The sequence below is a fragment of the Pelobates fuscus genome, chromosome 4, assembly GCF_036172605.1.
Source record: "Pelobates fuscus isolate aPelFus1 chromosome 4, aPelFus1.pri, whole genome shotgun sequence".
In the NCBI taxonomy this organism is placed as follows: domain Eukaryota; kingdom Metazoa; phylum Chordata; class Amphibia; order Anura; family Pelobatidae; genus Pelobates; species Pelobates fuscus.
Genome location: NC_086320.1, coordinates 376,143,296 through 376,168,877, shown reverse-complemented (window position 1 = coordinate 376,168,877; position 25,582 = coordinate 376,143,296). Strand labels below are relative to the sequence as shown.

Genomic DNA, 25,582 nt, shown 5'->3' with positions numbered 1-25,582 from the left:
CATATAGTTAAAGGTCCCTTTTATAATCCGAAAGAAGTCTGGATCAGCCAATGCATCTCTCCTTACCCCTGTGTTTGTGAACTGAGGAGGTAAAATGGTCATTGACCCCCCTAAGGACACAGCTTCTGAAATAAAAGGGAATCATGACGGAATATTTCCGTCATGTGTCCTTAGGGGGTTAATAACATGCCTGTGTCTTTAGTTAATGCCCGTTACACAGTAGGGAGCCCACACAGCGCTTCTTTGCTTTCGGGTTCAAAATAAGGCTGATTAGTTCAGTTCAAGACTTGTTCACAGATAACAGTAGAACAAAACATTTGAGGTTTTAGAATTCTCCTAACATTGGTCAACTCCTCACTTTTACAAACACTTGGAAAATCTCTTTCAAAAATAATATTTTTTTTTCAGGTATATTTTGTAAAACTTCTAAAAACTTGCAATAGATTTTTACCTTTCACGTTGATCTTGAAGTTGATTTTCTGTGCGGCTACCTCACAGCTGTATTCACCGGCATCTTTCTTCTCCACCTGCTCCACAACCAGACGGCGGTTTTTGCCTTCAGACTCCACCTTGACCTTCTTACTGGATGTGATCAGTTTCCCATCCTTGTACCACTTCACCTCGGTCTTGGCCTGGGACACCTCACAGCTCAGGGTGGCGGTCTCAGTGAGGATAGTCTGTACCTCCTTCTGTACCTTCTCCTCGTTGGTGAACGCAGGCTCGGGTTCTGAAAATAACAAAACAGTGATATTATAAGAAAGCATACATTCATTTTTTTCAGGACATTTCAAAATATGTTATATTATGAAATGCACAATTTCTCTTAAATAATTAGTATTATTCCCCAAGCATTTGTGTCAAATAGTAATCAAATATTTTTTATAAAAATTATAACACATTATTTTTCTTAGCAATAAAGTAACAAAATGGGAAATAAAGACTGTTGTAGAAAACCATTTAGAATTGAAAAATAACTATTAAATTGGGCTGACATGAAGAAGTGAAAAAAATGATTGTGTGTGATCTAAGATAATACAATTACAGCAAATATATCCTGATTACATAAAACTAATATGATAAATATGGAAAATGCCAAATGGTAAATGGACCAAACTTTAACATTTTCAGCAAGATACTGATTTTTGAACATATGATATCATTCAACGCTATTAGCCCCAAAATAAGAATTATTCTAAAAACAAAACAGATGTTAAAAAAGAAAGGGTTGAAAAATAAGTGAAAATGGAAGAATTAGTTTAGTTATATGGTGCTATTACAAAATCCAAGACCATTGTCTCATCAATATACTCATGAAGAACTGCACATATTAAAATTTATTTTTGTTGAAATTTAAGAATTTTTAGAATGTATGTTTAGAATGTTGAATCCTGTTATGGTTAAATCATGTTCAATGAAGCTTACCTTTTACGTCGATCTTGAAGTTGATTTTCTGCCCGGCAGCCTCACAGCTATATTCACCGGCATCTTTCTTCTCCACCTGCTCCACAACCAGACGGCGGGATTTGCCCTCAGACTCCACCTTAAATTTCTTGCTGGATGTGATCAGCTTCCCATCCTTGTACCACTTCACCTCGGTCTTGGCCTGGGACACCTCACAGCTCAGGGTGGTGGTCTCAGTCAATATGACTTGTACGTCCTTTTGCACCTTCTCCTGGTTGGTGAATGCAGGCTCGGGTTCTGAAAGACATAGATCAAAGCTTTGAAACTTTTTTTAATGTTGGGGCTTGCATTTCACACGGAAGCACACATAAAAAAGTATGAGTCCTGATTTTAACATTCAAAAACAATCTGTGCCATATTGTTTGTGATAATGATTACTTCCAAGTCTCTGGATTCAATGGCCAAGTTAATTCTATCCCCAAATTACTATATCAGAAATATTGATCTCCACTGTGATCTAGCTGTTATGATCCCAATTTAGGGTCAAATCTAATACGAATAATTGCATTACTGTGAAATATATGTAATTAAAACCTATACTATCTAGGTTAGAGCATAGCAAGCACTGTTTGCTCTACTATATTGTAAACAGTCCAAGAAACAGAAAGAACGTGAATTTATAAATTCAAATTAATTTCATAGATACATTATAAATTATGTATCGGTGTCTGTGTCTATGGGGGATATTTATCAAAGGGTTTTGAACATTGAAAGGTAAATTTCATCGTTATTTTGATTGTGTTTAACAAAGTATTCTACAAGTGATTCTTTATAGTAAATTCCACCAGTTTTTGTAGAAGCTTCAATTTCAAAAGACAGCAATAAAAATGGCATAAAGATTGATGAATCTAGTGTATTCCAGAGAGAAATGGAGTATACTGAAAAACAGTTAGAGTGCAAATTAAGTTACTGATAATAATCAGATTTGATAAACCGTGCCAAAACGTGGATAGGAAAGTCTTGGTGAGATTTTGATAAATATCTTCCATTGGGGTGATAGTTAAGTGCTGCCATTATTAATTTTTGTTTCTTTACATGCACGATTTTCATGCAAGAGTAACATATTAACAGAAAAACAACAAGGCATATCAGCACAGGTAGATGCACAGTAAAAGAAATGAACGGGATATGTCAGGTAATTTTGTCTGATTTTTGTCGGATTTTCTGGTCAGATTTTAGTTGACTAAAATATTTTAGATTTAGTTGACTAAAACTATACTAAAACTAAAACAATTCAGATGACTAAAACACGACTAAAATTAAAATGGCTTTTTATTTAAAAGACTATGACTAAAACTAAATTGAGATTTGTTGCCAAAATTAACACTGGCGTGTGAGGGAGCCACAGAGGGGCTGGGGAAGGGGCAAAAGATATCGACCAGGGCTTGGGTGAGAAACACTGAGAGGGGCTGGGAGGACACAAATAGATACAGAGGGGCTGAAGAAGGGGAAAAACAGACAGATAGAGGCTTTAACTAAACCCATTGGATTTTAGTCGTGTTGACTAGCCCTCCGATGGTGTGAGCTGGGTGTGGGGGTTCGGCCCTACTTGGATCACAGTTTAGGTAAAGGGAGAGTCTGGAAGCTGGTTCTTCAGTGATGGAATGCCAGTCACACCACTAATGTCTCATTTTTTGTGATGCCGCACAGGAAATGTTTAAGTATAGACTTTACTTTATGTAATCAATCAGAAGCTATGTTCTGGTAGGCCTTGGATCAGCTCTTAGGTGTCTCAGTAAGCAGTAGCTCATTAAGCTTCTCCAAGAATTGTGAGCACAGTTTGTCAAAAGCCAGTAGAGGCTGATCCACTTAGGAAGCCGGTTGTGTGAAGGCATGTGAAGTAGCAGGCCTTGAGGCAATGGCTATCTTGCAAAGTAGACGTTTATTTTCCAATCCGCGTTCAGCTGCCAGTAGTCACCTAGAGTAGGCTTTGCTAGAGCAGTCTAGCACATACAGTGCCCACCGGGACTGGTCAAATGGAAGTCAGACCCTCGACGGAGTGTACCACAGGAAAGATAACTTGGTTATTGCTGAAAATAACGCTTTTTTTGTAGATTAAAAGGCACTTAAATTACACTTAAAATACATAAAAAAAGATGTATCGAATTTCAGATAACACAAGCCAGGCACACCCCAGTTCTGCTCCAGAGCAAAGAACATAACTACAAAAAAAAAAAACAAATTGCACTGACAACCAATGTTAAATAAATAAACAAAAGGTGTTTGAGGTGAAAAATGCCAATTTGAATTTTTTTTAACCGAAAAATTCAAAATGTACTCTGAAATATTATTCTTTGGTGGTTTTAACATTTTCTCAAACTTTCTTTATAAATGGGAAAAAAAAGTTTAGCAAATATGAGGTGTTTAGTAAGGAATTGAAGGCAGAGGTGAAAGGTCCCTATTTTCACACGTTTGTTGTTTGTGGGCATTAAACAATGTCTGTTAAAAAGCGCCTAACCACGGACCTGAATGGCCGCATGCTACCGATGCTCAGGACCAAGCCACAGCAAAACACCCTCGGATACCGCACAAAAACTGCACCAAAGTGCCAAAAGACACCAACAACTAGAGAAGAGGAGATGGGCCTTTACAGCGGGAGAATGCAGACCACCTACACGCATTACAGTCATAGCTCCCTATCTGACCCAGCATGACAACGAGACAAATCCGCTTAAACCAGCCTGACAGCCCCTAGCATCGTCGGTTAAACCGGCTACATAATTATTCCTTTAGACCACCTAGGCTTCACGACCACAGCGACCCACACTACCAAAAATTTAATTCCCTCAGCTCATGGCCCCTGACCAGCAAACCCCACGTGTAGGACCTATCTATGTTACATGCATGTTATCTGTTAATTTTTTTTCCTTTGAAATGCATACCTGAAATGCTATAACCATGACCTGAGTCAAAAATAAAGAATTTAAAAAAAAGCAACAAACTAAATGAAAACCTGTTGAATATCTTCAATTTCAATTTTTTTTTTTTTATCTGACAGAAACATTTTTCTATCATCCTTAATACTGTCACAATTTGTAATAAATGCTTCTACTCTAATTTCAAAAGAACAAATGTATTCTAACACTTTCCACAAAACTCCAAGGTAAATGTTTACCTTTCACATTGATCTTGAAGTTGATTTTCTGCCCGGCAGCCTCACAGCTGTATTCACCGGCATCTTTCTTCTCCACCTGCTCCACAACCAGACGGCGGTTTTTGCCCTCAGACTCCACCTTGACCTTCTTACTGGAGGTGATCAGCTTCCCGTCCTTGTACCACTTCACGTCGGTCTTGGCCTGGGACACCTCACAGCTCAGGGAAGCGGTCTCATTCAGGGCAACTTGTACCTCGTTCTGTACCTTCTCCTGGTTGGTGAACGCAGGCTCGGGCTCTGAAAAATAATCATATTTTTAATGAGAGGATGTATTAACATATCCACTGACTGTATGACACGTAATCCTGTTATGTTTCACTACGGTAACATTATACTTATGAACTAGATTTTATGCTTTTTATGCTTTTTTTTACTTCAAGTTGTATTGCAATTCTTTAAATTGTCTGTATTCGTAAAATTCTAAATGGAAATATAAATAAATAATTTATATATATAATGCTTGATCGAAATTCTTCCACTATGTAAGGTGCTAAACCACAGGCTCAAAAATATACTTTTTTAAAAAATATAGAAGCGCTCATGAAATTTGAAAGAAGCTTCACTCTTTTTTTATGCACGAATGTTAAAATCCAACAGGTCGATGTTTCAGTCCATGCCAGGGACTTTCTTCAGGATCAACAGAATCATGATCCCGAATGTTTATCCTTAAGAAAGTCCGAGGTAGGGACTGAAACATTGACCTGTTGGATTTTAACATTAATGCATAAATAAAGATGGGAACTTCTTTGTAAGTCAGTGAGTGCTACTATATTTTAAGTTGTTTCTGTGTATCTCTGTGTATTTCTGTTTATCTGCATGTGCATCAGTTTGTTTGTCTGCATGTGTTTCATTGTGTATCTATGTGTCACGGTTTCCTGGGAACCTAACACACAGATAGATCATGACAGAGAGGATTGCAATACCGGTTCTTAGAGTGGCCAGGCTATGCAGAGAGAAAGAGTAGTCAGCATACAAGCCAAGGTCAAGGGTAACGGAGATACGGAACAAGATAGAGCAAGCCGGGGTCAAGGATCAAAGAAAACAGAGTAAACAAGAAATGGAGGTTATTTAGCTTAATTTAATTTTTTACGAAAGGGAGAGGATTTTAATTTCTAAACTCAATCACATTTGTGCTGTTTATTGCCACAATCTACATGTTGACCACACCATCAAGAAAAGCATCCAACTAGCTCTGACAATAATTTGCCCTTCTTAGTATGCATGTCAAGCATTGAGAAGATGGAACATTAGTTGGCCAGTTGGTGCCACAAAACAGTTAAAATTATTTTTTTTAATTATGAAAACAACAAGATATATTTTTAACAAAAGTCCTTGTTGAGATTTTTTTTTTTAAATCTGGTCAAATTGGCTCACCTTTTACGTTGATTTTGAAACTAATTTTCTGTCCGGCAGCCTCACAGCTGTATTCTCCGGCATCTTTTTTCTCCACCTGCTCCACAACTAGACGACGGGATTTGCCTTCAGACTCTACCCTTACTTTCTTGCTGGAGGTGATCAGCTTCCCATCCTTGTACCACTTCACATCGGTCTTCTCCTGGGACACCTCACAGCTCAGGGTGGTGGTCTCAGTCAGGATGGTCTCCACCTCCTTTCGAACTTTTTCCTGGTTGGTGAATGCAGGCTCAGGTTCTGAAATACACGAATACAGTCCATGAAACATGCTTATTACATGCAAAGCTTATGAGATGTTACATCTTAAATCTTCTGTTTGAGTGTTTTTCTCTTTTAGCTAAAAGTAACCCCATTATTTAAAAAAAAAAAAAAAAAAAAACAGTCAATGAAATCAATTTGGTCTATGTTTACAGAACACCATTCTTTGCTAGGCTATGGTCTCTTCAGTAAGGAGTTTTCATTCACCTTCCACCCTGTGATGGTAATTGTATTGTTTATTAGACTGTTCACGGCAAAGAAATTCGGTTTGCCAGAATTTTGCTGAATAAATTCATTTTTCTTTTTTTTATTTGGATGACTCAAATAACACATTCTCTGGATTTTCTTAAATGGTGATCTTTCAGCTGTTTAGTAGATAGCTTCCTAATTTGGTACCCTTATCCATAAACCTTGGACTGCCATACTTAAAGATCCCAAATTATGGAGCCATCTACTAAACAGCCGAAAGATCAACGTTTAAAATAGAGCTTTTCTTAATCTTGATCTTTTAGTGTTCTAAATTGCTGAATTGCATGGAAGAATTGTTTCTATCGTGACTCATTTGATTTGGACATCTGGCGAATCGGTCATTCATTATTCAGACAAACCAAAAAATCGCCCAAGTTATGCCCAAACTGCGGTTCATCTGAATTTTAATGCACAAGTTTATTGTTTGTTATTCCTATGAAAAATGTATAGGAAAAATCTTAATTAGACAAAGAAATATATAATGCATTACAAATAACAAGTAATAATAACAAACAATATCAAGGGGACTGCAAGCTGGCAAGGCGTATATTGCACAAGCTCCGGCTGCCAACGCTGTTTACCCGGGCTATCAACTCGGAGACCTCTACCAAAGCTGACTTCAACGCTGGGGGCACTTGACCTATCTTTGGATACTTTAATCGATGCACTGAGGCACCGAGAACCGCGGCGCCAGGTTGAGGCCTACTGGAGTCAGAACGGGGGAGAGACAGCCGCTTTCCTCCCGATGAATCAAGCCACTCTAGAGACGACTCTCCTACCTCCTCTCCCCCCTCTGGGCCAGCGGGGGATATCCTGGTCCCCCCTTGGAGATCAGTCAGCTATACCAGCGTTACCTGTCACATTTGCTAAGCAGAACTAGCAGTGCATCCAAACAACCCAAGATGGCGGACACCATGTGCACAAACGCATATGACTACAACCAGGAGGGCACACTTATGCCTACTCCCTGTGGAGGCTGGATCACATCTTTCAGAACTGTTGGCTGAAGGTACAAGCCCGCCTACCAGACACCACTACCCACAGACCTGTGCCGCGGAAGGGAAACAGGAGACCAGGGCAACCAAGCATGGGGAAGCCCCCTCGGATAATAAGAACCAAAACGAAGTTCCTGCAACTTCATGACCGCTCACCATGGCAGAGAGCCACCTGAGGCAAGACCTGCAAGCATCGTCCACACAGGCGGAAAACCACCGACCAACAGAGAAGATTACTCACCACCTTCGCCCCCTCTGTGATGGGGATAGACTTGGTCCCTTGACTAACCCAAGTCTTTGGTATACAGATACCGGCTCTCATACAGGCCTGGGGCCGAGGAGGCACCCTACTCCATGGTACTACCGGCCCAAGCGACACAACAACCATGCCACCTAGAGGCATCGTATAAGCTGTCTTCTGAGTCTGCCACCTGGACGCACTTTCTCCTTGACAATAAGAGAAGCAAAGTTTGCATTTTTACATGCCATGCACCAAGCATCGTGTATTATGTTTAGTTGTATGATTTCATTTCATTTCTTTTACATTTCACTACACTGCCTACTATCGACTAGGTAAAGCACACTATTACTACTGCTCCCAGAGGTACCTTAACAGCGATCCCAATCCACAAGCTATCTAACACTAACACATGGACAGACTTTAGCACGTAACCCTCCGTAATCTCCATGTTTTCCTTTTTCTTTTCATGACATGTTTGCCTAGCGTGATCTTCACCTGATTACTCTCTTATTTTATTTTCATTATTTTATGTGTTTTAAACATAGCATGTCACATTAACGTCTTTTTCCTTTTTATTTTCATGACATGTTTGCCTAGCGTGATCTTCACCTGAATACTCTCTTATTTTATTTTCATTATTTTATGTGTTTTAAACATAGCATGTCACATTAACGTCTATCTCTGACTAGCTAGCAGTTAATGTGCTGTTGGGGTACCTCAAGCTTGTTTGTATTTTTCTTATGCACTGCAAAAATAAAAAGAATTAAAAATGAAAAAATAACCTCTTTACAGAGCTGACAGACTCATTTTAAGAAACACAGTTTTACCTTTAACTTTGATTTTGAAGTTGATTTTCTGTCCGGCAGCCTCACAGCTGTATTCTCCGGCATCTTTCTTCTCCACCTGCTCCACAACCAGACGGCGGGATTTTCCCTCAGACTCCACTTTGACCTTCTTACTGGAGGTGATCAGTTTCCCGTCCTTGTACCACTTCACCTCGGTCTTGGCCTGGGACACCTCACAGCTCAGGGTGGCGGTCTCCGTCAGGGCAACTTGTACCTCCTTCTGTACCTTCTCCTGGTTGGTGAAGGCAGGCTCCGGCTCTGAAAGACAAAAATCTATGTTTTCAGACTTTTTTTGTGTAGGAATTTGCATATCACATTGAAACACACATAATGATTACAGACAATCTGGTTTGCATTTTTTTGTAAAACTCATATATTCATATTTCTATAGACAATGGCCAAGTAAATTCTACCCCAAACTATATGACAACAATCCATTTTTTGAATACGCTTTGCAAACAATTTCATATTTAGAAAAAATATTTTTGTATGTATTGACAGTTTTATACGATATATTTTTTGATATTTTAATATTTTTTTAAAAAATCCTTTTAAATGTTTATCCAAAAATATGAAATTGAGCACTGTATCAGAATTATTCATCTACAGTAAGAACAAATAATAGATAAGAATATATACGAATGTGGGACAGCTGTTTGTTAGGGTTAGTGAATACACACTTGTTATATGAATATTTGCTGCAAACGAATAAATGTAACAGATAAGATCCTCGCACATTATGGTTAGATATGCTCATCCGAAGAATCCAAATTCTACCTTTAACTTTAATCTTGAAGTTGATTTTCTGTCCGGCAGCCTCACAGCTGTATTCCCCGGCATCGTTATTCTCCACCTGTTCCACCACCAGACGGCGGGATTTGCCCTCGGACTCCACCTTGACCTTCTTGCTGGAGGTGATCAGCTTCCCATCCTTGTACCATTTCACCTCGGTCTTGGCCTGGGACACCTCACAGCTCAGGGAGGCGGTCTCAGTCTGGGCAACTTGTACCTCCTTCTGCACCTTCTCCTGGTTGGTGAACGCAGGCTCGGGTTCTGAAAGAATAAACAGAATTAAATAAAGAACAAATGAACTTACCTGAATACATCTACCAGTTAAAGGGGCACTTCAGATCCCTAAATCGCTTTAGCTTGCTGAAATGCTTTATGTGTGTATCCTCTTTCTTTCATTTTACAAAAAGTGCCGACCTTAATAGAAATTGGCACTTTTATAAAGTAACCTTGATACACCCTCCTGGTTCTCAATTCAATAACTTACTGTTACTTTCTGGTTTGGTTATCTCAGTGGAGATAAACTCAAGAGACAGCAATTGTCCAGCACATGCCTTGTAAAGAATTCTCATTGAGCTGCATTGGGAAGTCTATGATTGGACAGTCACAGGAAATCTGGGCGGGGTTAGAAAGGGAGGGCTTGCAAAGGCTGCAGACAAGATATCTGCAGCTTTTGCAAGCTGTTTTTATATATGTTTTCAATTAATAAATGGCTCATTAAATACATACATGTTTTCATTGTAGGTATATCTAATAAAGAGTAATGTTTTTTGTACTTTTATTTTGTATTTGGTAAGTGGAGTGTCCTTTTCTAAAAACACAACTGAACAATTACACACAAGTTTGCTACAAAGAATATCCTTAAAGGGGACATTTTGAAAAATATTTTTGGATAGGTCATAGAAAATGAAATTTGTTTTCAAAAGAAAAAATAAACGACTGTTAAAACTGTAGTCTTAATATCACTATTGTATTCACTGCAATGAGCTGGGATCTTTCATTACTGATCACACTTCCTGGTGTTAAACAAAACTTCCACCATTTCATACACAGACCCTAAGAATCTGTATATTTACGATGAGAATTTAAACATTTCAAATATTCTGAAATCATTTATCTTTTGCTTATAGGAACATTCTAAAAACCATTAAACATGGTCCTTTTTCATTTTAGATTAGTGGGCCTCCGTTTAAAATGTTAGTATTGCTCCAAGATTAATTGTCAGGGTTTTTCACTCAATTGAGAATCCATGGTGAATTCAAATTTAAGGTCAAAAGAACCAAAGAAGAACAATTCTGTAAAGCGCTACGGAATCTGTTGGCGCTATATAAATGGCAATAATAATAATAATAATTCTCTATGTCAACTGAGCTTTCAGTTCAGCAACTCTGGCCTTAAAATTGGAATTCACTTTGTTACGACACTCACCGCCAGGGGAACGGAGCCGCCGTTTAGTAGATAATCCCCTTTCTCCAGAAATGAAATTTTAGTCCAACCGATCGTAAAACTCCCGAACGGAGCATACGAATGCGGCAACTCCCGATCAGCAATCCATCCGAAATCCTTCCACAGCTAGAAATAAACGAAAACGCTGTCCCAATAGTAAATCCCTCCACAAACGAGACAAAGCTCCGTCTTGAAGGTCAAACAGGAATGTGTTTAATGGGGCTACCTGCCCGGTATTTATGCGGGTCTTCACAAGGTGGACACTCCCCTAGGGGACCTTGTGGAAGACTGTAAAATATATTGGACAGTAGCCAATCGCAGTGGCTTCAATACAAGCCCTTCCCATTTTACCCATAAATCATTCTTCTCTATCCCGGAGATAATTAGGGAGAAACCTAATTATCTCCAAGGATAGAGACCATCGCCATTTTAAAACATAATAAGGAAAATACAATAAAATACATAAAGTCAGAAATACCGATTGCATATGGTTCGTGTAACGTATCCCCAGATAGCCTGGATCTGAGGGCATATTCCTACCGAATAGCGCTCAGGTCCGATGTACATAGTCCAATCGCCATGGAGTCAAAGTCTCTCACAAGTCCTTCGGTATACGAATTGTAACGAGAATATACCCCTACACGCAGGATCCAGCCAAACAGAAGACAGCACAGAGGAGAGATACGTCTACCGGACCTTAGAGTGGCCGGACTCGACGTAATAGGAGAAGTACAGAGTCAGGAACGATCCAAGGTCAAGGGCACAAAGAGACAGCGTAAACGAGAACTAGCCGGGGACTGGTACACAGGGATCAGCAAGCCGGCAAACAGTACAGACAAGGATAAAGCGAAAACGAAGTCAGAATACAAAGCCAAGGTCAAATACGGAGGAACACAACTGAACACAACAAGCACTAAAGGGAACTGTAGCAGAAACCACGATAGGGCAAGGAACTAAGGGAAAAGGGTAAGTATAAATAGGTTCAAAACTAATGTGATTGGCTCCTGTCACTTCCACACCCCCAAAAGGTAAGTGTATGGGGTGTGTGGGATGACAGGGGCCAATGGGAGCCTTTTGGCAATTTAGGCTCCCACTGTCTCTTTAAGAGCGCGCCCGAGACTCGCGGCGCGCTCTTAGATTCAGGCGGGACATGTGACCGCATCTCGCGGTCACTGCCCGCCTTCCTGCCTGAAGCGTCGGATGAGCCGCGCGCGGCTCGTGCAGCCGCAGGACCGCGCGCGGCTTGAAGAGAGGACCGCGGCCGGCCCCTGGGAAAGGTGAGTAACGCTACAGTACCCCCCCCTGAGGACACGCCCTCCGGGCGGGCAGGACTAGGTCGGGCAGGAAAACGTGAATGGAAAGAACGCACAAGGCAGGGAGCATGAACAGCATCAGCAGAAATTCAACTGCGCTCCTCAGGCCCATAACCCTTCCAATGCACCAAGTACTGAAGCCGACCCCTAAGGAAACGAGAGTCAAGAACAGCAGACACTTCGAATTCCTCATGACCCTCCACAGAGACAGGAGGAGGAGGAGGAGCATGCCGGGTATAGCGGTTGCACACGTAAGGCTTCAACAACGAGGTGTGAAAAACATTAGGTATGCGCAGATTCTTAGGCAGACCCAAGGCATAAGAAACGGGATTAACCTTATGTATAATACGATAAGGACCAATGAAGCGTGGAGCCAATTTCATAGAAGGCACCCGGAGACGAATATTCCGCGTGGAAAGCAAAACTCTGTCCCCCACAACATAGGAAGGAGCCGCTCTGCGATGCTTGTCAGCCTGAGCCTTCTGGCGAGCAGCAGAGTCAACCAAAGAACGCTGAACCTGCTCCCAAGTATTACGCAAACCAGCCAAATGTTCATCCAGAACTGGCATGCCCTGTGAGGAGAATGCAGCCGGAAGAACAACGGGATGCTGGCCATAGACGACGTAAAAAGGGCTTTGGCCGGAAGAATCATGAGTGGCGTTATTCCGAGCAAATTCAGCCCAAGGAAGCAGGTCAGACCAATTGTCCTGATGGTGAGACACAAAACAACGGAGGTACTGCTCCAGAGACTGGTTGGCACGTTCAGCAGCTCCATTAGACTGGGGATGGTAAGCGGAAGAAAACGAGAGAGAAATACCCATTTCTTTACAAAAGGCCTTCCAGAACCTGGAAATAAATTGGCTACCCCTATCGGACACAATAGATAAGGGAATGCCATGTAACCGAAATACTTCTCTAGCGAAGATAAGGGCCAGTTCCTTGGATGTGGGCAACTTGCGAAGAGACACAAAGTGAGCCATATTGGAAAACCGGTCAACTATCATCAGGATGACTGTGTTACCATTCGAAGGGGGTAATTCAACAATAAAATCCATAGATAGGTTGGACCAAGGTCTCTCGGGAACGGGTAACGGATGCAACAGCCCACAAGGAACTCTACGAGAGGATTTCATACAGGCACAAGTAGTACAAGCACTTATATAGTCAGTGACATCCTTTCGTAAGGAATCCCACCAAAAATACCGAGAAACAGCTGACACTGTTTTGGAAATACCAGGATGTCCAGCAGTCTTAGTATCGTGATATAGTGACAGAATATTCCGTCTCTCGGGAATGTCAACGAACAATTTATCATTAGGCCTCTCGCTAGGTGCCATGCTTTGTTTCGCTTGTATGGCCTGCAATAGGGACGAGGAAATAGATAATACAGTAGTTGCTATTATCCTGTCTGGGGGAATGACAGGAGTAATATCAATCTCCTGTTTGTCAATAGTTTCAAACTGTCTGGACAGAGCGTCCGCTTCAGTGTTCCGATCACCTGGCCTATAGGTGATTATATAATTGAAATGGGACAAGAACAGTGACCACCTAGCCTGCCTGGAAGACAATCTTTTAGCTTCGCTAAGGTAGGACAGGTTCTTATGATCCGTAAATATGAGGATGGGATCCTTAGTTCCTTCTAACAAATGTCTCCATTCTTTGAGTGCTAAAATGATAGCAAGGAGTTCGCGATTACCCACATCATAATTCTTCTCTGCTTTGGACATTTGTTTAGAAAAGAAGCCACAAGGATGCAATGGCTTTTCAGGAGACTCTCTTTGGTTAATGAACCCTCTGCAAGTCTTAGAATCCCCTCCATACCTAGGAGGAGGTGTTAAATGGGCCGAAGTAGTAGGCAAAGTGGATACTTCAGGAAGCAGGGGTGTGGGAGGGTTAGGTGCGGTTGCTGGAATGGTTCTAGCTAAGAGCGTCTGGAGAGCCTGAGCTATCTGATCCATACGGTGATCCTGCTCTACAAATCTAGCCTCATGGGACGCCATCTGTTGAGCTAAATCTGCGGGGTCCATGGCCCTATCGTAATGTAACGAGAATATACCCCTACACGCAGGATCCAGCCAAACAGAAGACAGCACAGAGGAGAGATACGTCTACCGGACCTTAGAGTGGCCGGACTCGACGTAATAGGAGAAGTACAGAGTCAGGAACGATCCAAGGTCAAGGGCACAAAGAGACAGCGTAAACGAGAACTACCCGGGGACTGGTACACAGGGATCAGCAAGCCGGCAAACAGTACAGACAAGGATAAAGCGAAAACGAAGTCAGAATACAAAGCCAAGGTCAAATACGGAGGAACACAACTGAACACAACAAGCACTAAAGGGAACTGTAGCAGAAACCACGATAGGGCAAGGAACTAAGGGAAAAGGGTAAGTATAAATAGGTTCAAAACTAATGTGATTGGCTCCTGTCACTTCCACACCCCCAAAAGGTAAGTGTATGGGGTGTGTGGGATGACAGGGGCCAATGGGAGCCTTTTGGCAATTTAGGCTCCCACTGTCTCTTTAAGAGCGCGCCCGAGACTCGCGGCGCGCTCTTAGATTCAGGCGGGACATGTGACAGCATCTCGCGGTCACTGCCCGCCTTCCTGCCTGAAGCGTCGGATGAGCCGCGCGCGGCTCGTGCAGCCGCAGGACCGCGCGCGGCTTGAAGAGAGGACCGCGGCCGGCCCCTGGGAAAGGTGAGTAACGCTACACGAATGACTCCATGGGACGGCTACCTGGGTACAGTCCATACGAATTATAGAAACTCCCGAACTGACCGGTGTTCGTACGCCTCAACGAAATAGAAGGTGGGCGGCAGCCTCCAGCGGTGTTCGGCAGATAAAGTATCCATTTTTAGTTCCATAGGTTTTGCACCGAACACCGCTGATTCTCCTCATGGTCGGCATACGAACGACGACCACCTGTACGAATGGAATGGAGAGGTGTCTGCGGTTAACCGCAACGTTCTAATTGTGGTCAAGGTGTTAACAAGCAGCACACTCCTCTCCTGGGTGGCCGTTTGTTCGGTAGTTTCAATCGGTACTAGGGAAAACAGACGAACAGGGGCATACGGACAGGAAATCCATGAAGTCAAGGCAAACAGACGAACCAGCAGTATACGTCTATATAGATGGGTTCGTCACACGGCTCCCCCCTTGTGGGACACTCCGGCAGACCCGGCTTGGCCCTTTAGCGGGTCAACTTGGGGATGACCGGACTAGGAGGTAGCAAGGACATCGGTTTGCCGTGACAACCCATCTGCATTCCCATTCTGCTTACTGGGTCGGTAGCTGATGGTGAAGTTATACGGTTGTAGGGCTAAACTCCACCGCAGCAGTCTACCATTGTCTCCTGAGACCCGGTTAAGCCAAACAAGGGGATTGTGGTCCGTCACAAGGGAAAATTCCTGTCCATACAAATAAGGGCTTAACTTTTTCAACGCCCAGACCAGGGCTAAGCATTCTTTCTCCACTGCCGCATAACTCACTTCTCGGGGTAACAGCTTTCTACTGAGATATGCGACAGGGTGCTCTCCTCCATCTTCCCCGACCTGGCTCAGCACAGCCCCCAGTCCATACATGGAAGCATCTGTATGGACGAGAAAACGTTTGTTAGGAACTGGGGCAGCCAGGACAGGGGCATTCACAAGAGCCTGCTTAAGTGCTCGAAACGCAGCTTCACAAGCTGGAGACCACAGGACCTGCTTAGGAAGATTTTTCTTAGTCAGGTCAGTCAGAGGCTTAGCGATAGAGCTGTAGTCGGGGACAAAGCGTCTGTAATACCCTGCTGTCCCTAGGAAGGCTAATACTTGGGTCTTAGTGATAGGTGTGGGCCAGTTAGCTACTGCCTCTATCTTAGCTGGCTCTGGTCTCTGGCTCCCACATCCTACTCTGTGACCCAGGTATTGCACTTCAGCCATGCCTAGATGACACTTCTCTGGCTTCAATGTCAGGCCAGCGGCCCGAATTTTGTCCAGTACCACCCCTACATTCACCAGGTGTTCCTCCCAGGACCCACTGTAGATCGCAATATCATCCAGGTATGCACAAGCAAATTCCTGGAATCCATCGAGGAGCCTATCCACCATACGCTGGAAGGTAGCTGGGGCGTTCTTCATCCCAAATGGCATAACCTTAAATTGGTATAAGCCAAATGGGGTGACGAAGGCTGACTTGGGGATAGCGTCCTCAGCCAGGGGGATCTGCCAGTAGCCTTTACACAGGTCTATGGTGGTCAGATAGCGTCCCCTGGCAATGCGATCTAGTAATTAGTCTACCCGTGGCATCGGGTAGGCGTCAGTGGTGGTCCGCTCATTGAGCCTCCTGTAGTCCACACAGAACCGGGTGGTCCCATCCTTCTTAGGCACCAGGACTACAGGGGAGGCCCAAGGGCTATCGGAGTGTTCGATGACCCCAAGCTGGGTCATCTCCTGTATCTCCTTCCGCATTCCTTCTCGGACTGCTTCAGGGATACGGTAAGGGGGCTGTCGCAGAGGGTTCTGTCCAGGGGTCTCGACCTTATGTACAGCTAGGGTAGTGCAGCCGGGCTCTTGGGAGAACGTCGCCTGCTTCTCCCACAGAAGCTGTCTTGCCTGTCCCTTCTCTGTGGGGCTTAACCTGTCGCCTAGCTGTACGAGGCTAGTCAGGTCAGTCTGGGAATCTCTTGCTAACAAGTCGGGTAAGGGTAAACTTTCTGTATCGTCTGCAGCCGGAGCACATACTGCGGCTACATTCTCGGGTCGTTCCTGATACTCCTTTAGCATGTTCACATGAAAGGATCGCTGGATCCTGTCATCTGAACAGCTAGCTATAAGGTAGGTAGTATCACACACCTGAGCTAACACCTTATACGGGCCCTGCCAAGATGCCTGCATCTTGTTTGCCTTCACAGGTTTGAGCACCAGCACCTTCTGCCCAACCTGGAAGACTCGCTGTCGGGCACCCCGATCGTACCATTCCCTCTGTCTCCCCTGGGCCACCTGGAGGTTCTCTCTTACCATCAGAGACAGTTTCTCCATGCGGTCCCGGAGTTCCAGCACATACGGTACTATGGGGGTTCCTTCCTGCTCTGTCTCCCCCTCCCAGTGGCCTCTAATGAGATCTAGGGGTCCGCGGACCCTTCTCCCATAAAGCAACTCAAAGGGGGAGAACCCAGTAGATTCCTGGGGCACCTCTCTGTAGGAAAACAACAGATGAGGCAGGAATCGCTCCCAGTCTGGTTCCAGCAGCACGGGTCTGAGCACGGGTAGTCACTGGGTTGGCCTCGGCAGGTCCCATGGGAGCATATGCAGAAACCAAAGGGGCCAAATCATTTCCCAGCAGAACATCAGCAGGCAAATCCTTCATAACCCCCACATTCACATGTCCAGAGCCCACTCCCCAGTCCAAATTAACCCGGGCAACAGGCAGACGGAACACGGCGCCTCCTGCTACCCTCACTGCCACAGTATTTCCAGTATGTTGGTCTTCGGAAACAAGGTTCTTTTGGAGCAGAGTCATAGTAGCTCCGGTGTCTCTCAGACCAGTGACCACTTTACCATTTAGCTTAACGGTCTGCCTGTGCTGTTGGTGGTTGTCATGCTGAGCTGCTTGTACTGGGTCTGCCTCATGTAGGATACCCCAAAACTCCTCCTGCTCAAAGCAGTGAGCAGAAGGCTGAGGTGGCTGCTGGGCTCCGCCGGCTGGTCTTCTCCAGGACTGTGCTTGGTTGGAATTGTTCAATGGGCACTCTGGTCTCTTGTGCCCCAGTTGCTTGCATCCATAGCACCGGATCTGCTGCGAGTAATCCCGGGCGTTGAACCGGGCTGGTTGCCCATAGTTGGTTGCTGGCGGCATAGTGGGGGTACGTTGCGCTGGGGGGTGATATACGTTAGTGGTTGGAGGTGCTGCCAGTTTGTATTCCACTCGAGTAGGGACCTTGGCTGCTGTCTGGTCTAGCTTGCGTGCATCCGTGTATTCATCGGCCAGACGAGCAGCTTCAAGCAAGGTAGCGGGTTTGCGGTCCCTGACCCACTCTCTGACTCCTGCAGGTAACCGGTCAAAGCAGTGTTCCAGTAAAAATACTTGCAGCACCTCTTCCCCAGTTACCGCTTGGCACCCTGCCATCCAGTGGGCTGCCGTGCGGTGTCCCAGAATCGCCTCCGGTACGCCTCAGGGGTAACAGCGTATCGGGCCAAAAGGGCATCTTTTACTGCCCGGTAACTAGTGATTTCCTCCTCTGGGATGGCCCGAAAAGCCTCACTGGCCCGGCCGGATAATTTCCCAGAGAGGATAGCAACCCATTCTTCTGCGGGCACCTGGTGTAAGGCACACTGTCTTTCAAAGTCAGCCAGGAACCCGTCTATCTCTCTTTCAGTCTCAACAAAATTTCTAAAAGCAGCAAATGGTACCTTTTTCCTTCCATTATTATTATACGGTACCTCTGCTGCTGCAGCTCCTCTCCTCTGGAGCGCCTGTTGTGCTGCCACTGCGGCTTGTACTTGCACCACAATATCCGCTGCAGGGTTGGGGCCAAAGTGTGCCAGCCTTATCTGGACTGCCCGGTTAAACGATATCTCCTCGGGTGTTAAATCCAGAAGGCCAAGCACAATAGCTCTCTCCATTCCCTGTGCTGCATCCATCTCCAACAATATAGAAATAATCTCCCTTTTCTTGAGAGTACTTGCTGATCGTCCTCTGAGCTCCAAAATATCTTTAAGGGTAGCACGCCTTAATTCTTCATACTGCATTTACAATCTGGGGTGTGTAGCTGGCCTTCAGGGCGGTGGGATTCATCCCGTCGCTTGCCACAAATTGTTACGACACTCACCGCCAGGGGAACGGAGCCGCCGTTTAGTAGATAATCCCCTTTCTCCAGAAATGCAATTTTAGTCCAACCGATCGTAAAACTCCCGAACGGAGCATACGAATGCGGCAACTCCCGATCAGCAATCCATCCGAAATCCTTCCACAGCTAGAAATAAACGAAAACGCTGTCCCAATAGTAAATCCCTCCACAAACGAGACAAAGCTCCGTCTTGAAGGTCAAACAGGAATGTGTTTAATGGGGCTACCTGCCCGGTATTTATGCGGGTCTTCACAAGGTGGACACTCCCCTAGGGGACCTTGTGGAAGACTGTAAAATATATTGGACAGTAGCCAATCGCAGTGGCTTCAATACAAGCCCTTCCCATTTTACCCATAAATCATTCTTCTCTATCCCGGAGATAATTAGGGAGAAACCTAATTATCTCCAAGGATAGAGACCATCGCCATTTTAAAACATAATAAGGAAAATACAATAAAATACATAAAGTCAGAAATACCGATTGCATATGGTTCGTGTAACGTATCCCCAGATAGCCTGGATCTGAGGGCATATTCCTACCGAATAGCGCTCAGGTCCGATGTACATAGTCCAATCGCCATGGAGTCAAAGTCTCTCACAAGTCCTTCGGTATGCGAATGACTCCATGGGACGGCTACCTGGGTACAGTCCATACGAATTATAGAAACTCCCGAACTGACCGGTGTTCGTACGCCTCAACGAAATAGAAGGTGGGCGGCAGCCTCCAGCGGTGTTCGGCAGATAAAGTATCCGTTTTTAGTTCCATAGGTTTTGCACCGAACAACGCTGATTCTCCTCGTGTCCAAGATGGCCGCCGCCTCGTGGTCGGCATACGAACGACGACCACCCGTACGAATGGAATGAAGAGGTGTCTGCGGTTAACCGCAACGTTCTAATTGTGGTCAAGGTGTTAACAAGCAGCACACTCCTCTCCTGGGTGGCCGTTTGTTCGGTAGTTTCAATCGGTACTAGGGAAAACAGACGAACAGGGGCATACGGACAGGAAATCCATGAAGTCAAGGCAAACAGACGAACCAGCAGTATAAGTCTATATAGATGGGTTCGTCACACACTTTAATTTCTCCCCGTAGTGAATAACCTTGTAAGTGATCTTGGTGCTTTGACTTACCCTTTAAGAGCATCACATGACAGATGCTCAGCACCCAGAACACACATAGTCAACAGCCTCTATGTCCATCAGCATATAAAGAATACAATTAGCTGTTAATCTTTACTGACTTTCACTTTACAGTTATAGTGTTAGTAAATTCTCTTGACCAAGAAACAATCTGTCCAGTTTATTCCACCAACAATAGAGCCGGTTTGTTGCAGTTCTGATTTAACTTTTATCCAGAATTTACAAAAGTTTTGACGAGATAACACCTTTGTCAAGAAATTATGCAGGACTGATTGTTTATGTCCACCAGAAAATACAGCGACAACGTGCAATTAAAGTTGTTTTTCATGTATTTACCTTTAACTTTGATATTGAAGTTGATTTTCTGTCCGGCAGCCTCACAGCTGTATTCTCCGGCATCTTTCTTCTCCACCTGCTCCACAACCAGACGGCGGGATTTGCCCTCAGACTCCACCTTGACCTTCTTACTGGAGGTGATCAGCTTCCCATCCTTGTACCATTTCACCTCGGTCTTGGCCTGGGACACCTCACAGCTCAGGGTGGCAGTCTCAGTCTGGGCAACTTGTACCTCCTTCTGCACCTTCTCCTGGTTGGTGAAGGCAGACTCGGGCTCTGAGAAAAAGAGAAATTAATATTGCTTGGCTTCGAGAATAATATGGTACAATGTTTCCATATGTCATGTCATATGTTATACGTTCAGCTAAAATCCATATAAGATAAATGTTTTTTAAAATCCTGGAGCAATCATTAATGAGTTGTCATTGCTCGTCTTTATTGTTTCTTAAACGATGTGCTGTTTATTTCTTTTTTAAAACTTTAAAAGAATACAATATAAAATGTGCGAATAAATATTGCAGAACACAAAGTGGTACCAGCTGCCGTCTGGTTCATGATACACCTGGTGTGGGATAGTGAAAGCGCTGATAGCTGGAGCAAACTAATTCTGTTCTCCATTTGTAAGCGGAATTCTAAGACTAGGCTTTACGTGTATTCGTTATTGTAACTTTGTTACACTATATGTTTTTGTTATTTCTTTGTTATTATGTCCTACTGAAATTCTGGAGGAAACATCTGCTATCTGGGGTAAAAAAGTGACTAGCACAGTGTACGTGTTGTTTTGACATCACTGTGTGCACTAGTAGAATTGCACTTCATTTAACCCCTTAAGGACACGACATGTGTGACATGTCATGATTCTCTTTTATTCCAGAAGTTTGGTACTTAAGGGGTTAATGTTGTTGCACTTGTATCGTCTTTTGTCACTTTATGCTGAACCTGTAATGTGTTTTTTTTTTTGCACAGTGTACTTATTTTGAGTGATTTGTCACATTTTTTAAAAATAGTTTTTTTTATTTAAAGTCACAGTTCACCTTTTTTTGGTTTTGTTTGAGCACACAAAGTGTGATTAATTAATTGATATAAATCAAAGCATATGACTATGCAAATCAATAGAATGTTAGCATAGATCTGAAGTAAGGTTAATCAATGCAAACAAGATTTAAATATGAATTCGGTAAGGATGGAAGACAGACGATAGTTCCAGCAATGACAATTAAACTTATTTCATGAGGTCCAATTCCACCTTTCACTTTAATGTTGAAGTTGATTTTCTGGCCGTCAGCCTCACAGCTGTATTCTCCGGCATCTTTCTTCTCCACCTGCTCCAAAACCAGACGGCGGGATTTGCCCTCAGATTCCACCCTCAGTTTCTTGCTGGAGGTGATCAGCTTCCCGTCTTTGTACCACTTCACCTCGGTCTTTTCTTGGGATACCTCACAGCTAAGGGTGGTGGTTTCATTAAGGACAACTTGTATCTCCTTCTGTACCTTCTCCTGGTTGATGAACGCAGGCTCGGGTTCTGTAAAATGTGGCCAAAAAAAGTCCAATAAGAACTCTGTAGAGAAAGGAACAACGTGGAACATCATTAAATGTTCTTGCAAACAATATCTATGATCTGGTTAGATGGATTTTTTGGTGCATGCCAACGGGCACATTAACAAGAAAGGCGGCAATAAAACGATTTGTAAGATGTCCAAACTTTATTTAAATGCTACAAACATCATATAACAAATAAACCATTGCTCCAAAGACTTTACATACATTATTACAGTCAGTAGCAATCAGTAGCAATAACACAGGCATATAAGGGGAAGAAATGTGTTAGCAATAATTACAGGAGGAGTACAATAAATCATTCATACTAATGGAAACACAATGAAAAGAAGACTCCGTACAATGAAGAGGAAAGGAAGGATGTTTGAGGGAGGAAACTGTTAAGGACAACGTTAAAGTTCATTTTTATTGATGTAATTGAGTTACTGTAAAGGTACCAAGTGATATATGTGTTCATAATACATGAAATATTTAATGTAAAGAGACTAATGATGGCATGCGATACTGTACCTAAAGAGTTAATATAGGAGCACCAACGTCATGTGACATTGTAAGAGAAGAGTTAATGGAACTTTGATTTTGAAGTTGATTTTCTGCTACAAAATAGCATTTGATACATTTCAGAAAAGGTTCATTTAACAAATGGGATGTGATCAGCGGCATGTGATACTGTACAGGAAAGAGTTAATGTAAGGGCACTGATAAACAGCATGTGATACTGTAGAGGAAAGGGTTAATGTAAGGGCCCTGATAAGTGGCATGTGATGTTGTACAGGAAAGAGTTAATGTAAGGGCATTGATAAACGGCATGTTATACTGTACAGTAAAGGGTTAATGTAAGAGCACTGATAAATGGCTTGTGATACTGTACATGTGATACTGTACAGAAAAGAGTTAATGTAAGGACACTGATAAACAGCATGTGATTCTGTACAGGAAAGGGTTAATGTAAGGGCACTGATAAACGGCATGTGATACTGTACAGGAAAGAGTTAATATTAGGGCACTGATAAATGGCATGTGATACTGTACAGGAAAGGGTTAATGTAAGGGCACTAATAAACAGTAAGCAATACTGTACAGGAAAGGGTTCATGTAAGGGCAATGATAAACAGCATGCCCTGTACAGGAAAGGGTTAATGTAAGGGCACTGATAAACACCATGCCCTGTACAGGAAAGAGTTAATATAAGGGCACTGATAAATGGCATGTGATACTGTACAGGAAAGGGTTAGTAAGGGCACTGATAAACAGCATGTGATACTGTACAGGAAAGGGTTAATGTAAGGGCACTGATAAACAGCATGTGATACTGTACAGGAAAGGGTTAATGTAAGGGCACTGAAAGATGGAATGTGATACTGTACAGGAAAGAGTTAATGTAAGGGCACTGATAAATGGCATGTGATACTGTACAGGAAAGGGTTAATGTAAAGGAACTGATAAACGGCATGCTATACTGCACAGGAAAGGGTTAATGTAAGGGCACTGATAAATGGAATGTGAAACTGTACAGGAAAGGGTTAATGTAAGGGCACTGATAAACAGCATGCACTGTACAGGAAAGAGTTAATGTAAGGGCACTGATAAATGGCATGTGATACTGTACAGGAAAGGGTTAATGCAAGGGCACTGATAAACGGCATGTGATACTGTACAGGAAAGAGTTCATGTAAGGGCACTGATAAAGGCATGTTATACTGTACAGGAAAGGGTTAATGCAAGGGCACTGATAAACGGCATGTGATACTGTACAGGAAAGAGTTAATGTAAGGGCACTGATAAACAGCATGTGATACTGTACAGGAAAGGGTTAATGCAAGGGCACTGATAAACGGCATGTGATACTGTACAGGAAAGAGTTAATGTAAGGGCACTGATAAAGGCATGTTATACTGTACAGGAAAGAGTTAATGCAAGGGCACTGATAAACGGCATGTGATACTGTACAGTGGGGGGGTTAATGTAAGGGCACTGATAAACGGCATGTTATACTGTACAGGAAAGAGTTAATGTAAGGGCACTGATAAACAGCATGTGATACTGTACAGTGGGGGGGTTAATGCAAGGGCACTGATAAAGGCATGTTATACTGTACAGGAAAGGGTTAATGTAAGGGCACTGATAAACAGCATGTTATACAGTACAGGAAAGAATTAATGTAAAGACACCACTGAATGGAATGTGATACTTTATATGAAAGGGTTACTATAAGGATACTAAGGGATGTTGCTAGCACTGCACAGGAAAGAGATAAAGTAAGGCTATCAGAGAATGCAATGGGATACTATACAGGAAAAGGTTAAATTAAGGAAACAAATTAATTGAATGGGATATTGAATATGGAAGAGTTAATATAAATTCACCCGATAATAGAATTTGATACTGCACATGAATAGGGAATTTTGGGAAAACTGTTCAGGAAAGAATTCCTGTAAGGACAACAATGAACAGGATTTGACACCATACATGAAACAGTTAATGTGACGGCACCAAAAAAACGAAAAGTGTCACTGTACAGAAAAGAGTTAATGCAAAGATTATTAATGATTAAGGAGAATATTTAATATAATAACCAACACCATGAATGAAATGGAATGTGATACAGGAAAGAGTTAATGTATTGGCGCAATGAATGAAATGTGACAATGTACAGGAAATAGTTAATGTAAGAGCACCAACAAATAGAATGTGATATCTTACAGGAAGCATTTGTTAATGTAATAGTACTATAGAGTTGTGAAATACAATGTACAGTAAAGAGTTAATATAGTTACTAAGGAATGGAATGAAGTACTATACAGGAATCCTAAGAGTTAATACAAATATAATAAACAAAATATCAATATATCTTACAGGAAACAGTTAATGTAAGGCACCAACAATTGAAATATAATAATATAGTGGGAGGAATTAATGTAAAGAGATTGATCAAATAACTGATCAATGGAATGTGATACTATAAAAACCAAAGAAAAGAAAATGTTACTTGCGCTTTTTCCTTAATCCCTATGTATATTTAGACAAATGGAGGTCATTTAGTTGCTCCAATGGCCATTGGAGGGATGCCCGCCTGGTTACAATGCTGCTACCCATCCCATGTGTTCCCTATTAAGGGTTAATAAGTAAAGGGGTGTATATAAAAAATACCCCTTTCTGTCTCATTAGAGATATCTTTGCCAGAAGCTCAAGGAAGCAGGCTGAAGGGTCAGTGTTAGGACCCGCTTAGGGGGGTCTGCCTTGACGTTGGCAGGCGGGCATCCCTCCAATGGCCATTGGAGCAACTAAATGACCTCCATTTGTCTAAATATACATAGGGATTAAGGAAAAAGCGCAAGTAACATTTTCTTTTCTTTGGTTTTTACTATATATTGGGGCTGATGTGTGTTGTAGTCCTTGCTGCTTAAGCGCAGGACTTCTCTTTTTGTATTTGTATTTACTTTGTATCACACAGCCTGGTTACAATGCTGCTACCCATCCCATGTGTTCCCTATTAAGGGTTAATAAGTAAAGGGGTGTATATAAAAAATACCCCTTTCTGTCTCATTAGAGATATCTTT

The 25,582-nt window shown here is 42.9% G+C and overlaps 1 protein-coding gene across 30 annotated transcripts in view; it reads right to left on the bottom strand.

Annotated features, from left to right (window-relative positions):
• OBSCN (obscurin, cytoskeletal calmodulin and titin-interacting RhoGEF) overlaps positions 1 to 25,582 on the bottom strand; it is a 344,733-nt gene that overhangs the window by 272,742 nt on the left and 46,409 nt on the right. For 14 of the 30 annotated variants that reach the window (XM_063452748.1, XM_063452749.1, XM_063452760.1 and 11 more), the window contains 8 exons: positions 21,712 to 22,023; positions 20,466 to 20,741; positions 9,394 to 9,669; positions 8,599 to 8,874; positions 5,990 to 6,265; positions 4,577 to 4,852; positions 1,423 to 1,698; positions 452 to 727 (listed from right to left, as the gene is read on the bottom strand). In XM_063452748.1, coding sequence (XP_063308818.1) covers positions 452 to 727; positions 1,423 to 1,698; positions 4,577 to 4,852; positions 5,990 to 6,265; positions 8,599 to 8,874; positions 9,394 to 9,669; positions 20,466 to 20,741; positions 21,712 to 22,023 — 2,244 coding nt within the window. The remainder of the gene's footprint in view (positions 1 to 451; positions 728 to 1,422; positions 1,699 to 4,576; positions 4,853 to 5,989; positions 6,266 to 8,598; positions 8,875 to 9,393; positions 9,670 to 20,465; positions 20,742 to 21,711; positions 22,024 to 25,582) is intronic. The other 16 variants (XM_063452750.1, XM_063452761.1, XM_063452767.1 and 13 more) reach the window with 12 other exon arrangements.